Consider the following 16,963-nt stretch of genomic DNA (forward strand, 5'->3'; position numbering starts at 1 on the left):
AGATAGATAGATAGATAGATAGATAGATAGATAGATAGATAGATAGATAGAGTCTCTGCCTTCGCAGTGTTCTGTCACTTCAGTAGTGGTCAGGCTGGAAGCTGAAAAGTCTCTGTGCATAAGGGTCAGCTTCCCCAGCTACTTTCTGTCCCGTATAAGCATGGTGGCAGCTCTCCTGGTGTAAATGCTCACAATGGAAGTCAATCCAGTCTTTCTCAGTGCTGTACCTCTCGGCTTCAGCAAGGATCCTTGTCAGTGCCATGATGTAACTGAGGGCCATCTGGAGGGTCTCGTATTTGGAGAGCTTTTTGTCTTGTCCCCACTGGGGGACCACTTTGCGTAGGCGGTCAAAGGCTGTGTTCAGCCCCTGCATCCGTCTCCTCTCCCTGGCATTTGCAGCTAGCCTCCGCTTGGCAGCATTTTCCAGGCGTTCAGAGCCACACTTGGCTGCACAGGCAGTTCCATTTCGGCACTGGATGCCAGCTTCCAATCCGGAATCCATATTATTATTGAGTTTGCAGGGTTTCATGTAGGGATGTTTTTGTAATCAAACACACACTGGCAGAAACACGCAAGAAAGTTAAAATGCAGATAAGAAACGTGCTTGGCAAATAGAATGCTTTTAGGTTAGGTAATGCTTTTCTGAAAGGAGAAGAACCAGCTTCATCGAAGGTTCAATGGGATGGGCTTATCGTTAAAAAGAGCATCCTCCCAAAACTGACAACCAGCATCCGCATTCGAAATTGTTCCTTTCTTCTTAAATCAGAGGCTGAAATCAGAAATGTGCCGGACAATCATTCAGATGTTCTTATTTTTCAGTTCTTTCAGCTTGGCAACAAAAAGGAAAAACAGCATCACTCCTTTCCAAAGTTTAGACTAGAAATGGACCAAAAGAGGGAGACAGACAGGGAGAATGAAAAGACCATATAATCCAAAAAGTTTCTGTGGATAGCCTAAATAATATTTTGTTCGAATGCCAGTTCCAGTGGACTGTTCATTGACGTTGGACCAAGAGGGAGAAGGTCTGAGTAGCTCTCCTTCAGGACAATCTCCTGCCTCTAGGGATGCTGCGTTAGCCTGAAGCTAGGAGGAGGAAAATATTCTTGGTCCTTCATCAGTTACTAGCACTGATCACTAAACAGAAGTTACCAACAAGGGAAGTCCTTTATAGAAACAAGAGCAAAAGCTGAACAGGTGGCAGCAGGTGGGTGGGCGGCTCTTATGATTCCCTCCCAGCACCATCACACCCTGGGAACTGCAAACACACACATACACACACATACAAAACCCCGTTCCAACAAAATCCTGACATTGCAGTCTTCATCTGTTGAGAAGTCTCCCAAAGCCCTGTCTGTCCAGCACTAACAATTTGCCATCTGGACTGGTGTCTGCCTGCTGGGCCCCCAAGAATCACGACAGCTAAGCAAAAGGTCTTTTCAGTGAATAACCTTCTGCAGCTCAGCAAAAACCTTTCCTGACACATCACAGCAGCGTTGCCTTGCCATGCCTAAAAGTGCTTGGGTGGGAAAAGAAATTGTTAATAAGGATAAACTAAACCTAAGAGGAAGAGTGTCTGCTTAATGCTACTATACAAGAAGAATGTGTACACCTAAGAGGAAAAGAGGTACTAGGAGGCACATGGCCAAGTTTTAAAATGTTCACATTTACCATGCCGTGCCAAGTTTCATAATACACCTAAGAACCTCAACAGCTTGAATTTTCATAAACAATGGGATTCTTATGTATATTTGGCTTAAGTTATGCAGATATAGGTGTAGATGTTCCAATTGCAAAATTAGATTTGGAAATCCACCAGACAGTAACTGGATGATACATATGAACACAAACTATTAATCTCCATCAAAACACCCTTTTTTATATAATAATAAAACAGATACACATTTAACAAAACAAATAGTGCCTTTGTAGATAGATGGAATCTGTAGTGAAGACATTCATTAAAATATATCATAACAGGAAGAATACTTCTTTAAAAAGACATCTAATCATCCTGTGTTAGCTTGTTATACTACTTATAATAGTTAAGAGGATGAAAAGTTAATTTTTCAAAGGGTCCTTGTAACCCATTTTAGTTTTCTTATAAAGGTGATTATTATGTTTTCTTGCTTTTTGAATATATGCTGCGAGACACAAAGCAAAACAGTGAAGTTTTGTATAATTTCCAGATTAATTAAATTGTTACCAAGTATTCATGAACGAGTCATGTTTTCAGTCAGACTTGTAATATGGCATTTTGATCTAAAACTGTAGACCAATTGTTCCCGTTATGACTCTAAAACCTCAAGTGGTTGCAAACAGTTGATTAATCCTTCAGAGAGGCAATGACAATGAATGAGGTTGGGTAATCCGAAGACAATGGGATGCAATTGAACATTAGTGGAGTCCAGCATAACAGATGTTAGGCGCAATCACTTTGCTCTTAATATTCTGCACCCTGAATGGTCTTGTTAATGGCTGGGTGGTAAGGCATCATTATTTCATTAGCAAAACATCTGATGCGTTTTCCATTTTTCCTTATATTATATTCTGGTATCAGAAAGGTGCCCTACTTGTTCTTTTCTGTGCATGCTGAGATCAGCCCACAGCACTGAAAAAATTCTGCCCTTGAAATATTTCAGCACTGCTTTCCTAATGACCATTTCTGGCTGTAGTTGTGAAGCGTGAAAACTGGCACAAAGAGGTCAATATTTTCTGATGACGAAATCTGTATATTTAGTCCTCTGAAAAGGCCAGTAAACATTGAAAAAAAATCTTTTCATTTTGAATAAGAATTGCACATGCACCTCCAATTTTCACAAAGAATTATACATACACCTAGAGTGGCTCACTGAGCAATTTCATTATTTAAAATGTTGCATCTGCACCTTAAATACCACCTCTTTGGACAGGACTAGGATATTATGGCTAATCAAACTGCAACTCAGTCTTATTTACCCCCTCATGGTTTGCACTGTCTGACTCAGTTCTCAGGCTCTTTTATTACTTTGCTGTGGTTTCATCAAAGCTTTGCTCATGCTGGGCTGCTTGATCCAATTAGAGCTTATGGGAAACCAAAAGTTTTGTAAGAGACAGTGTGTGAATGAAATTTATTATTATTATTATTATTATTATTATTATTATTAGCAGTAGCAGAAACAGCAGTAAGGAGCCAGAGCTTGGGAAGTTACTTTAAAGAAATATTTAATTATGTTATAGTTCCAAGACACAAAAAACATATTTATATGTTGCAAATGTTACAGTTACAGTTATATAATTTGTAGTTGCAAAATTTAACAGCAGCATTACTTTTACTACTGAGTCATTAGAGAACTACTTTTAAACATATTTCCATTTCTCACTACATTCTTCCCGTGAGTTACTTTAAAGAAAAAATTAGTATGCTAGGAGCTGCTGGCTTTTAGAACAAGACATACTCTCTGCTCCCATCCATCTTATTTGCCATCTGAACACTCACAACTGAACATTGGACAAGATCATCAAGCAGTACTTTAACCATGTGATATTCCTCCTTCACCATTTGTTGAAGCTTGTTGTTGTTGTTAACTGCCCTTGAGTCAGCCTTGAATCATGGCGACCCAGTGAATGAGACATCTCCAAGACCCTCTGTCCTCCATTGCTGTGCTTAAGTCCTCATGACCTCCCTGATTGAGTCCATCCATCTGGCATGCGGTCTTCCTCTCTTTCTACTGCTACCTTTCCTAATATGATTCTTTTCTCATGATTTATACCTTCCCATGATGTGGCCAAGATACAACAGCCTCTATTTAGTCATCTTGGGCTCCAGGAAGAGTTCAGGTTTAATATGTTTTAGGACCCATTTGCTTGAGTTTTTTTTGTTTGTTATTTTGGCTGTCCAGTTTCCTCAGCACTCTTCTCTATCACCACATCTCAAATGAGTTTATTTTCTTTCTGTCTGCTTTCTTCACTGTCCAGCTCTCACATCGATATATGGTGATGAGGAATATAATGGACAATTCTAACTTTAGTGCTCAGTTGTATATTTTTACATTTTAGGATCTTATCTAGTTCTTTCATAGTGACCCTTCCCATAACTAGTCTTCTTCTTATTTCTTGACTGCAGTCTCTGTTCTGGTCAATGCTTGATCCAAGGTATGAGAAATCTTTAAATATTTTGAGTTTATCATTATCTAGGTTGAAAATTTATGTAGATCTTCCATGGTCATTATTTTTGTTTTCTTTATATTCAGCACTACGTCTGCTTTTGCACCTTCTTCCTTGACTTTCCTTAGTAATTGTTTCAAGTCTGTGATGTTTTCTGCTAGTATTATGGTGTCATATCCTGTTAAATATAAAAATGACTGTCAATTACGTTATGCAGGAAATGGGGGATTTTGTCTGCCATTTTGCCTTATGCCATCTTGCACAATGGAACTGCTTGGTGTTTTTAAAAGTCCTTCTATATAGGATGGCCCAGCAAAGGCCTGCACCTTCTTGTTAGGTTCTGGGTGGAGGGCAGAGAATGGGAGACAGGAATATGGGACATTATCACACAAGGCTTTTAAGCCAAAATTAAAGCTGGAGAATAGCGTTTTTTGTATGTATCTCACAACATTGTTTTTGTGTATATCTGCACAGTAGAAATAAATCAGTTTGCCATCACTTTAACTGCTATTCTCCATCCTACAAAATCCTGGCATTCATAGTTTTCTGAGGCATCAGCACTTTTTGGCAGAGAAGGCTAAAGGTTTTATAAAATGAAAAATCCCAGGATTCCATAGTATGGAGCTAAATCTCTTAAAGTCATGTCAAATTACATCATTTCCACAGTGTAGATACACCCCTTGCTGCTTTGCCTTTAGAGCTTTAGTAGAGCATCCTTTTTAATTGACAGGAAAACCTGTCAATAATTTCCCATTATTGTTGCTTTCCCATCAGTCCTCAAACCTATAGTGGGAATGAATTATTTTGAAAAAGTAATTTTGTCATCTTTGCAAAAGTTGACTTATTGATATTACTAGTCTCAAGGTCAGCTCACACAATTTCCGGCAAGGTTCTGTAGCAAGTGGTCGCCTCCCAGATCTTGGAGTTCTTAGCTGAAATGGACTATCTGGATCCATTTCTGTCTGACTTCAAGCCTGGCCATGGAATAGAGACAGCTTTGGTTGCCTTGATGGTTGACCTATGCAGGGAACTGGACAGTGTGAGTGTGTTCCTGTTGGTTCTGCAGTGGCCTTCGATACCATTGACCATGGTATCTTTCTGGGTCACCTTTCTGGCATGGGGACTGGAGGCACTGTCTTACAGTAGCATCAGTCCTTGGAGAGGTAAACTCAGAGGTTGGTGTTGAGGGACTCCTGTTTGACCCCATGGCCCTTGGCCCATGGGGTGCCTCAGGGTTCTGTTCTATCACCCATGTTAAATAACATGTACATGAAACCGCTGGGAGAGGTCATCAGGAGTTTTGGGGAGTAGTGTCACCAGTATGCTGATAACACCCAACTTTATCTCTTCTTTCCATCTGACTTCAAGGAAGCTTCCTCTGAGGCTGAGAGAGTGTGACTTGGCCAAGGTGCCCCAGTGGGTTTCATGGGTGTCCAGAGTTGTAGTCCAACACTCAAATTAGCATACCACGGTACAAATTATTTAAATGTATAAAAATAAAATTTGGCAAGAAACCTGGTTTTTATTTTTATTTTTTTAATTGTCCTACTCATCACACCAGCAAGAAACAGAAGAGTGAGACTCATTACATTGACTTGAAAGTGGCCAAAAGAATATACCGCTCACCAGGTTTCATCCAGCTGGACACATTCAGTTCTGGCACTGAAGAGATTGCCTTGCCTACCCAGTCTGTCACAATGAATGTTACTCACCAGTGCCTCATTGTGTCTGTCTTGCCCAAGTAATGAAACCAGCACTTTAAGGCCAAGACCTTTCTTTTTTAAATTAGCAAGGTTCCCATAATGTCATCTGCCCTGCTCCCCCTCCTCCAACAAGCCTCCCTGTCCTGTTGGCTGCAAATCTCACAGCAGTGAGTGGCTGGAATGGATTCTATCAGGAACAATATGATGCTGTGAGCGATCCCTGTTGCACTGCAAAATATATTGGTGTGGCTTGGCCTTGAAAGAGCAAAAGACCAATTGGCTTTGCAAAAGACTTGCTACTATAGATGTGAAAAAGAGCGCTAGTATTTTCAAATTTACACCGTTGCCTTGTAACTTTGCTATTTCTTGCTTTTAAATGGTAATACAGTATTGTTTAAGCTGTGGGTGGCAACCCAGTATGGTGTGGTAGTTTAACGTTGGACTAGGACTCTGGGAGACCAGAGTTCAAATCCTTGCTCAGCCATAGAAGCTCCCTAGGTGACATTGAGCAAATTACACTCTCTTAGCCTCAGAAGAAGTCACTGGCAAAACCCCCGTCTGAATAAATCTTAGCAAGAAAACTGTGATAAATTCACATTAGGCTATCCATCAGTCAGAAATGACTTGAAAGTGCACAACAACAGCAACAACAAATAGCAAGTAACAATATTACTTGTAACATGACTTCTAAGTTCTGCTTAAATGTTACACGTTCAATGAGATCCATTCCCTCTGTTGTAGTTTCCAAGAGCCCTTGGTCTGTTGGTGGAACTAATTAACTGGTTACTACTCATCACATAAAGATGAGGCAGGCACAGTGCTGAACCAACTTATTTTGCTGTCTGTGGCAAAGAGCAGGATGGTATCCAATGCCAATGGCATCCCAAACCCTGATATATCCTGGCCCAAAGCTGAGACCTAGGGATGGCTTCTGGTGATGTCATGGGGAAAGACCCCACTGATGTTACAGCGGTTGACCCCTGGCAAAAGTCATTAAGGTGATACATAAGCATCAACAAAAGCTTCTAAAAGTTCATCATTCAATTTAAAAAAAGCAGTCCACCAAATTAGAAAACATTTATGTAGTTGGAAATTACAGGCCTGAACAGATAGGCCCAAAATAAAGCTGCTTCAGGTCACTTTGGTGGTATGCTGTTTAAATGACACACACATCTTAAGAGGCCAGAAACTGCACCAAAGCTGCACTCTAGTCCTTAGGACTGGGGTGTGGCTTTGGTGCAGTTTCTGGCCTCTTAGGATGCATGCATACCTCCAAAGTGAGGTATGCATGCATCCAAAGTGAGGTAAACAGCATACCTCCAAAGTGACCCAAAGCAGCTTTATTTTGGCCTGTCTGTTTGGACCCTAGGTTTTCCAAGCTCATCACTGAACAAAAACAACAAAAGCTATATTTTTAGCATTTTGCAACCACTGTTTGTAAGAACAAGTAGTTGTTAATCGCTGCCAAGTCAACTTCAACTTATGTCAGTCCTATGAATGAGAGACCTCTGAGTCACCTCATCATGAACAGCCCTGCTCAGGTCTTGCAAACTCAGAGCCGTGGCTTCTTTGATTGCATCTATCCATCTGCAGTGAAATCTTCCTCTTTTCCTCCTGTCTTCTACCTTACCAAGTATTATTGTCTTTTCTAATGAGTCATGTCTTCTCATGATATGTCCAAATATAACAGTTTCAGTTTAGTCATCTAGGGAGTTGAGGCTTCTAGGGGGAATACAGGCTTGATTTGCTCCAACACCTGTTTATTTTTAGCAGTCCATGGTATCTGTAGAACTTTTCTCCACCGCCACAATTCATTAGAAATTGAAAAAAATTATAGCATGGATTATCTTAACTTTAGTATTCAGTGGAGTATCTTTACACTTCACTCTACACTTTACACTTGCCTAGTTCCTTCATAGCTTCCCTCCCAAGTCCTCTGGTTTTTGGTTTTTTTTACTGCAGTCTCCATTCTGATTAATGACAGCCAAGGAATGGAAAAACTTGAAGTATTTCAATGTCTTCATCACCTACTTTACAATTACATAAATCATCTATGATCATTCTCTTTGTTTTATTAATGTTCAATTGTAAAGTTACCTTTGTACTTCTTCTTTCATTTTCTTCAGCAATCCTTCCAAGTCTTTACTACTTTCTGCTTTTAGCGTGGTGTTATTTGCACATCTTACATTGCTGATGTTCCTGCCTCCAATTTTCATGCAGCCTTCCTGCTTTCCTCATTCTAATCCTGCTTTAGATATGATATGCTCAACATATAACTTGAACACATAGGATGGTAAAATGCAGCCTGACCCCCCTTGCCAAGTGAAAATCATTCAATTTCTCTATGTTCTGCCCCCACAGTAGCCTCTTGTCCTAAGTACAGGTTACACATCAGAACAATAAAATGTTGTGGCACACTCATTTCTGTATTTTCTTAGAACTGCACCTCAACCAACAGGGTATGCAGGCTACATTCCATGTCTGATACAGGAATATACTTTGCTGTTGATTAAGGAAAGCATTGAATCCAGGAAGGAGGTGTGTTGGTGATTCAGTGATTTCCTCCTCCATCCAGTGATTCCCAGTATTTTATGGAGAGTAGATTGGTAGATTTTGGTAGTGCTGCAGGAATGGGGGTTCTTTACAAAATTTCCCTTTCTCTCTTCTGCCTACAGACAGCTTTGGTTGATGGAAGGAGGACACTAGCTGATACTATCCCACTGTTTAACAAGTTCCCAAGGTGACTTAGGAAAAAAGTCACAATTGGAATAAAATAGATTAAATTAGACAATTAGAATAAAATTAGATAGAAATTTAATTTTACAGTTAGAATAGCATCATAGACTCATGGAGTTGGAAGTGACCACAAGGACTATCCAGTCCAACCCCTGCCATGCAGAAACTCTCAATCAAAGCATCCCCGACAGATGGTCATTCATCCTCTGTTTGAAGACCTCCAAAGAAGGAGACTCCACTACACTCCGAGAAAGAAGTTTGTTCCACTGTCAAACAGCCCTTACTGTCAGGAGGTTCCTCCTAATGTTTAGGTGAAATCTCATTTCTTGTAGCTTGCATCCATTATTCTGTGTTCTAGTCTCTAGAGCTGCAGAAAACAAGCTTGCTCAGTCCTCAATGTGACACCCCTTCAAATACTTAAACACCTCTTAACTGTCTCTTCTCCAGGCCAAACATACTCAGCTCCCTAGTTCTTTCCTCATAAGGCATGGTTTCCATGCTGGCTTCAGCTAACAAATTGTGCGGATTCTCATGTAAAACCAAGACTATCTTGTGTACCTCCACTTTGCCCATCCCTTTCTAGGCTTTCACCTCATAAGCAAATCCTTAGTCCATAGCTTGGCTCATCAACCAGTTGGCTGGTAGAGGCATGTTGCCATCATGGTACTGTGATAGTAAGTGACATGGGCCCATTATTTTTTAATTCAGAGCTATTTTCCGGTGCAAGCGGGCATAAAATTCCGACCTACAACCCTTCATTTCCCATTGATTTCCAATTGGCAGACTATGCCAGATGCTGTTTGGTCTAAGTGCTGCTCTGACTTCCACTAGTGACGCTGGCTGCCTTTTGGCTTTGTTGCCCAGTGTTTTCTCAGCAGGGAGGCTCCCAGCTTGCATAAAAGTCTTCTAGGGCTCCCCATATGTTCTACTGCTCCATTTTTACTACTGACCTAACTGGAATTAACTCCAAAGTGGCGTCCAGCGCTATGGCTGGAGCTGGCCCAGAAGAGGTTACAGATGGCTCCAGTCTCATTAAATATTTTGCCTCCTGCTGATAAACAAAAGGAAAGGAAGACAAGAAAACATCAGAAATGCCCAATTTCCCTGAGATCCTTGTTTAAGCAGTAAGACAAAGACAACCCTGGAGGTCAGTAATGCATGCTTTAAAGGTCTCTAATGGACCAAATGAGTTACACAAATGAGACTTGATTATTTATTTATTTTGAATGGTTTACTACCAATTATCATTCAGACCAATGCACAATGGGATTCAAACTATCATCCTATGATAGCTCATTCAGTCTTTTGAGCACATGAAAAACAACAACACTATTGAATCCACAACGTTATCACTTTCAGTGCTGACTTGAACCACGACCATGGTGTTTGGAAATGCATTGCCAATGGACTCAGATCTTGATAACTTACCTTCAAAAAATCAGTAAGTTACAATTACATTGACAGAGTCCCCCAAAGCAGCTATCTGTGATTGTAGCTGCAATTTGAAAAAGTAATTATTTCCCCAAGGAAACCAAGATAATAAAAATAGTTGCATTTTACTTACTTAAAAAAAAATATCTATGTACTGTAAACCCTTGTCCTATAGTACAAAACATACCTCTGTGACAAGGTCACTCTGTAAATGTACTGCAAAGTGAAGTTAGCACAACTGCATTGTAATCTAGTAATGCCTCAGTTATTTAAAAAGAATTAACAAGTAATAATAATAATACTGATTTATTTATATACCGCCTAATCACGTAGAATCTGGGCGGGTTACAGCAATAAAAGGTACAATATAATTCAATACAAATCAACGAAAATCAAAAGAAAAAATACATTACAATTCAAATAAAACTCATATAGTTATACGTAAATTGATACTTCCAAGATCTGAATTGGCATTTATTTTTGCCGAAAGAAAATAAATCTTACTGTTTTGCATTATTTTCAGTATTTTTCTATTCCGTCAAATCTTACCTTTTCTTTCAAAATCAAAATATCCCAGCCAAATTTAAGCCTTTATAAGCACAATTGGGGGAAAAAGCATATAGTGAACACTCTCCAGCTGAAATCAGTGGGAGCTTGGTTTTAATTAGATTGTGCTCATTTCTTTTGACAAATTTTGAATAGGAAAACACTAGCAAGAAAAATCTATGTGTGTAGAAAAAAGATTTCATTATCATCAACCAGACTTAGAAGCAGACCAATATCATGGCAAGGCTTTGTTCTTATCTCTGTGTTTAACTGTTATCCACAAGGATTTATTTTAAAAAAGCATAGTGATACTTCACAAGTGTTTTTGACAGTACAGGAATTCCAGCATATTTTAGAAGATAAAAATATCCTTTGTGCCCAGGAACACTTGTAGATGCAGATACAAAGGTGTACGTCCCATAGTAGCTAAATAGCCAGGGCCAGAAAACAATATTTCACCTGGGGCAGAACATTTGTTTTGCGTTTTGACTCCCTTTTTAGCATAATAATAATAATAATAATAATAATAATAATAATAATAATAGTTATTGTTGTTATTGTTATTGTTATTGATGTAGTAATTGACATGGTTGGTGTTTCTGAACAATATTAGCACTCTTTATTTCCACACACCCATAACGTCTGAATCTGAAAAATTACGAAATGGACATAAACTGTGAGGTAAAACAGCTGTTTTTTATATCTTTGCAGGAGGATCTAACATTCATGGGGTAATTTTCTATCCTGGTTTATTATTATTATTATTATTATTATTATTATTTCTATACCGCCCGCAATCTGGGCGGTGAACAACATAAAAATTTACAGAATAATATATACATAAATATTTATACTCCCTTCCCCCCCTTAAAAAATTATTAAACACTTAAATTATTAAAATGGGACTATAACCAGGGATGTAGCCAAGGGGGGGGATCTGGGGGTCCGGACCCCCCCCCTTCCATTAGAAAAATGAATGGTGTGTGCTGCTGCGCCGCCGCACTCAAGCCCCATTATAATGGTGGCACTTAGTCTGGACCCCCCCCTTCCTAAAATCCTAGCTACATCCCTGCTATAACAATGTATAATTATACTATCCTAAACTAAACCCCAAAACCCTCAGTAATCCTCACCATCAGGGTTACAAAATAAACCATGTCTCTCATCAAAAGGCCATTCTTAGTGCCACTGTACAAACAACCAAAACATGTCACATGAAATTCTGCAATGATCTTGGCAAACAATTTTCCCACATTGTGTTCTCTGCTTATTTGCTTCACAGCTGAAAAAGCGACTGTGTGGGAGTGTGTGGTTTATTCAGTCAAATGACACCAACATACATTAGGAGCATAACTTACACTGTACAGTTATATTAGTCTGATACTATTTAAACTCTGTGCTTAGAAATCCCAATGATAGTGTAGTAAAATGATGTCTCTTATATACAACAGCAAAACCAAAGTTTGGGTGGGGGGGAAGTTGGAATGTTTTAAATATATATTTTCAAGCAGTGGATAGTTGACTACGTGGATAAAGAATCTGTGGATAGTGAGGACTAACTGTATTGTCCATTTGTCCCTTTCAACATACTCATTCAATTTTAGTAACCAATCTTCTTCAGTTTGTATCTCAGCATTATTCCACTTCTGAGTATACACAGTTCTCACGGCCAACATATAATCATATATTGTTTCTCTCTGCCATATTTTGTCTCCAATTGTTCCTCCAGCCTTCCTAACAAGTACAATTCTGGCTTCCTGGATATTGGCAAATAAAAGACGTCCTAGTCCCTCACTCAACTTCCATAGGAGCCTTAGCAATTAGGGTCATTTTGAACTGTTTAGTGTGGAAACAGTCCAGGTCTTTGATTAGCAGACTTTCTAAGCTAGTGAAAAATGTTCTCCTACCACATTTCATCTCGAGAGGAAATACAATTCAGCCAGTGTTATAATCACATTCAAGCTGAGCTGCCTGTGGTGCACTCATCACAAACATGAACTTCACAGTTGGGTCTGATTAATCCTTTGAGCTGTCCGAAGTTCTGTCTCATCCTAAAGTTCAATTTTAATTTATTTATTTAATAAATGTATTTACTCCTTCCATGCCTTACAGCTTGTGGAGCATGGTATGAGGAAATGGGTAAGATCCTTGGTGGGTTTCAGCCTATGCCTATCACATGTTTGCTTGATGCTTTTTCCTCATGGCTGATCGCTTATTTTGGGGTGGAGAGATGACTGTGTGCAGGATCTAATGAACTTATAGATAAGAGAAAGAGTGGCCCCAACTTTCATAAAAGACCACTCTGGAAGACATTAATTTTTCAATTGGACCCAGCAGATTTTAATGACTGGATGGTGAATGTATATGATGGTGAACTAGATCTAGAATGGTGAACTAGATCCAAGCTTTCTTAGAGTGATTTTCTAGAGTTAATTTCAGTATGAAATTGGTTTTGGAACTGAAACTGTCTTAATTGCTTTCTGGGATGACATTTATCAGAAGAGAGATGGGCAGAGAAACCTTGTTTCTCAGTCCTCTCAGCAGCATTTGATACCATTGACCAAGAGATCCATCTGAAATGGCTATGTGGGTAGGACTGACTTGTATTGTTTCTGCTCATCATCTATACCCCACAATTTCCAGAAGATGTTTGTTGTTGCTGTGTGTCTTCAAGTTGTTTTTCAACTTATGGTGACCCTAAGGTGAACCTATCATGGGGGTTTCTTGGCAAGATTTCATAGAAATTTGCCATTACCTTCCCCAGAGGCTGAGAGCTTGTGACATGTCTAAGGTCACCCAGTGGGTATAACAGGGGGATTTCTTTGCTTTAGGGACCTGCAGTGTTCCATCCTATTTCCGTGCTGTTCAGTATCGACATGTAACACTTGCTGGGGACGAGGAGAAGCTTAATCCAATGCACCTGGAGGGCAAGAGATTGGGGGAAGGCTGCTGGATAATTTTCTGTTGTTACTGTGTGAGTCCCTTTAAGCATAGTTTACCATGGAAAAGGTGAAGAAGCAGCATTGCTAAATGGTGTCATTACTTCTAAGGGTGATTCTGTGGAAACCATACTGGAAGGTGATGGTGTATGATCAGTAGAAGCTGAAATGCGGACATCAGTTGCGTCAGTCATGCACATCAGTACATCATCTGCATAAAGAAAATTCCTGTACAGGAGTGTTGCTTCAGAGAGAGTGATTCCATCACAGGTAACTCTTTAAAGGTAATTCTTTCTTACTTTTCAAAAGTGACTCAAATCATCACTCCTGCTTCTCAGTGGCAGGGTTGAGGCTACCTACTTCTTGACACTCATCTCCTGAGTTCTTTATTATTGGGACTGGTATCTGCTACAGAAGCTATTGCATTGCTGAAGCCTGTTCCCTAATTGTAAATTTTCAATCTTTTAGAAAGATTAAAACCAAACAAAAAGCAAAAGCTCAAATTAATTAGCTTTCCAGTATCTTGGAACAGAATGTTCAATGCGTCAGAAACATCACTTGGCTTAAGATTGATGATGGGCTGCTTAGGTCATGTTTGTAAATACAAAACCATCTGCAAACTCTCCTGGGCTGGGGCCCGTAGCAGAGTAATTTTCCAAGAGCAGGTGCTCATTTTGAATTTTCTTTTCTTTTTCCTCCCTGCTTTCTTTCTGCTGAAATGGTTACTTTATCGAGGATATTTCTGGCTCATTATCGGCAATATCTTGCTGGTTCTTACTAGTGAATATTTAAATTTTGTCCCATTTGGAGTCTCTTTAGGAAATCCTTGGCAGGAGCAGTGGCATCCCTGGGGTTGGTGTCACCTGGCACGGGAACTCATGGTGCCACACAGCCCTCATTGACTTACTCCTCCCATTTCCCACCCTACAGAATCCTTAGAAATGCTTTTTTGCACAAATGTTCTCCCTCAGTCATAATTCCCATATACCACTGAGTGTAACGTTAATGGTTGTGACATAAAGAACTTGCAAAATTAAAATTATACCTCCAAATTACAATATCATATGCATAACCTAAATGTATTTACATTTACATAGTGAAGATTTGGTTAAAATGTAATGCTTTTAAGGAATTTTTTAAAGAATATTTTTTCCTATCAGGCACGAGCATACACAGATTTCCCCTTATGCAGGGAGATCTGGAATGGATCCCCCACGTAAGGAGAGGGCACACTGTATTACCGTATACATCAGTGAAAATATCCCCACAGTTACCCTCCTCTCACAGGGCTCCTTTGAGCTATAATTTTCCCCAAAATCTATTATTATTATTATTATTATTATTATTATTATTATTATTATTATTATTATTATTTTCCCACCTTCCTCCTGGTACATGGACTCAAGGCAGCTGGAGACACTGGCATTGCAGGTAGGGACCCCTAACACCCCCACCACCACCTTTTAGGGTAACATTACAGTGTTCCACTTTGTTGATTACTATTTCAGAGAAGACCAAAGAGATCTGCAAGAAAATGTTGGAGTATATCCTCAGCCCTCAACAGGTGCGCCCGTAATCAAAGTGCCAGATGAACAGCCATGCTCTGCTCCAGGATGTTATGAATTCTTAGGAGGCTAAACCATTGATACCATTCCACAAGGTTTTCTTTTCCAGTTCAACATTCTGTTGTCACTGAGCACACTCAGTCCTTATTGGGCTGTTTGGAATTCCCTCTGCTCTTCCTCAACTTTGCTTTGGCTTTAAAGATATTTTTGTTTTGCCTGTAATTCTCCAGATCTTGGGATTTCCACCACCATGCTGAGAACACCTTCGAGAGGGACAGTCACACTGCCCCCCCCAAAAAAAAAACAACATCACTGATGCACGTTTCTGTGTGCATAGGCCATGCTGATAAGGAACACCCAGACACAAATAGGTTCTGTACATAGGATTCCCGTGAGTATCTGTATGCTGGCTAGATATGCCTTTGGTCTGATCCAGCCAGGCTATTTTTATGCTCACAGATCCTGGCCTGGTGCCCAGTGCCTGTTTTAATCCAAGCACAAAGCTCCAGACAGATAACTATCAGCTTCTAGGAGCAGTGATTGCAAGGGAACAGATAAAACTTAGGAGTACACAATTGGGGGGTGGGGGGTTGAAGGCCACACCTGGGGTGAGCAGGGGAAACTGGAGGACATACATGCACATGTACATTCACATGTACACACTTATGTGTATGCATGCATCAATCTTTCCAGTGTGGATATTTTCATTTGCCAAGTATCCAAAACACAAGTTCAATTCTTTGCTTGTCTGCATTCAGAAAGAAGCTCCAATGCAACAGTGCTGAAGGGTCCTGTACCAGTAGAAAGGCAAAATGTAGAACATATAATAATATAGCATACCCTCTTCTCATCCTATCAGCACCCCTAAACAATTGGACTGTTTTCCTCACAGCCTAGGTTTATTAAATAGCTCTTCAGGCTTGCAAAGAACTTTACCTCGTTACTCTAAATCAGTGATTCCCAAACTTTGGTTCTCCAGATGTTTTGGACTCCAGCTCCCAGAATTCCTAACTGCTGACCAAGCTGGCTGGGGCACCTGGGAGTTGAAGTCCAAAACACCTGGAAGGCCAAACTTTGGGAACCACTGCTCTAAATGATAGCGAGAGAGAGAGAGAGAGAGATACGCCGGGAGTTATTGATGATGTACCTTGAGTTCCAAGAACCCTAGGATTCCCCAGAAGCTCTTGAGGGCAGAGGTTCCTGTCAAGAGACACAAGATAATGGATGTAGCACTGTGGATATCCCCTAGTGAACAACTCATTTAACGTGAGCGAAGAGGCAAGCTGAAGTCTTGGAGCCTCTGCCTCCAATCCACCTCCCCTAAACCCTAGTCCTGTACTTGGAAGATGGAGATCCCTAAAGGGCCAATACTCTACAGCTGGGTGCTTTGCTCATCCATGGCAGCCTGTCTGGCATGTGCCATATATTGTTGGACAGGTGAATACAGTAAGAGGCAGAGATCTTCAAAACAGTGGTGTATTCAAGTGTTTTATTCCAAGTCTCAAGTCAAGTCAAAAGTCTCCACCTTCAAGTCTCGAGTCAAGATTCAAATCCTTGTAAGACATTCAAGTCAAGTCACAAGTTGAGTTTCAAGTCTGGGAGCCAACTTTTAACAGAAAAAAGGAAGTGTGATCCAAAAAGTGGTGATTGGGTGAGCCATGTAGAATTTCAGTAACTAGAAAATCAAGAAGGCATGCACAAAGTTAAGTAAAAAATTAAATTATCATAGGCAATTTATCAAGATTGCATTTTAGAAAAATGAGGCCTACCAGAGGAGCCTTCTAAAGCTTTCTTAAGAATAACAAGCAAGCTTTACCTCATAGCACGGCACGCGTTTGTTGGAGGGGAACAGCAAACATGTTGAACAGTGGTCTCGAGGACGAGGTTAAAGTCTGTGATG

At 40.0% G+C, this 16,963-nt stretch overlaps 2 protein-coding genes across 2 annotated transcripts in view; one reads left to right on the forward strand and one right to left on the reverse strand.

Moving 5' to 3' along the window:
• Positions 1-16,963, forward strand: part of TET1 (tet methylcytosine dioxygenase 1) — a 646,721-nt gene that overhangs the window by 346,316 nt on the left and 283,442 nt on the right. The gene's annotated exons all lie outside the window — the stretch shown is intronic.
• Positions 7-1,118, reverse strand: ATOH7 (atonal bHLH transcription factor 7). The gene has a single exon (XM_042459373.1). The coding sequence runs from the start codon at positions 527-529 to the stop codon at positions 80-82; it is 450 nt and encodes a 149-aa protein (XP_042315307.1). The 5' UTR covers positions 530-1,118; the 3' UTR covers positions 7-79.

Source organism: Sceloporus undulatus, chromosome 3 (assembly GCF_019175285.1).
Source record: "Sceloporus undulatus isolate JIND9_A2432 ecotype Alabama chromosome 3, SceUnd_v1.1, whole genome shotgun sequence".
NCBI classification, from domain to species: domain Eukaryota; kingdom Metazoa; phylum Chordata; class Lepidosauria; order Squamata; family Phrynosomatidae; genus Sceloporus; species Sceloporus undulatus.

Coding starts and splice junctions, on each gene's coding strand:
- ATOH7 (XM_042459373.1), bottom strand. CDS start 529: ATGAAACCCTGCAAACTCAATAATAATATGGATTCCGGATTGGAAGCT.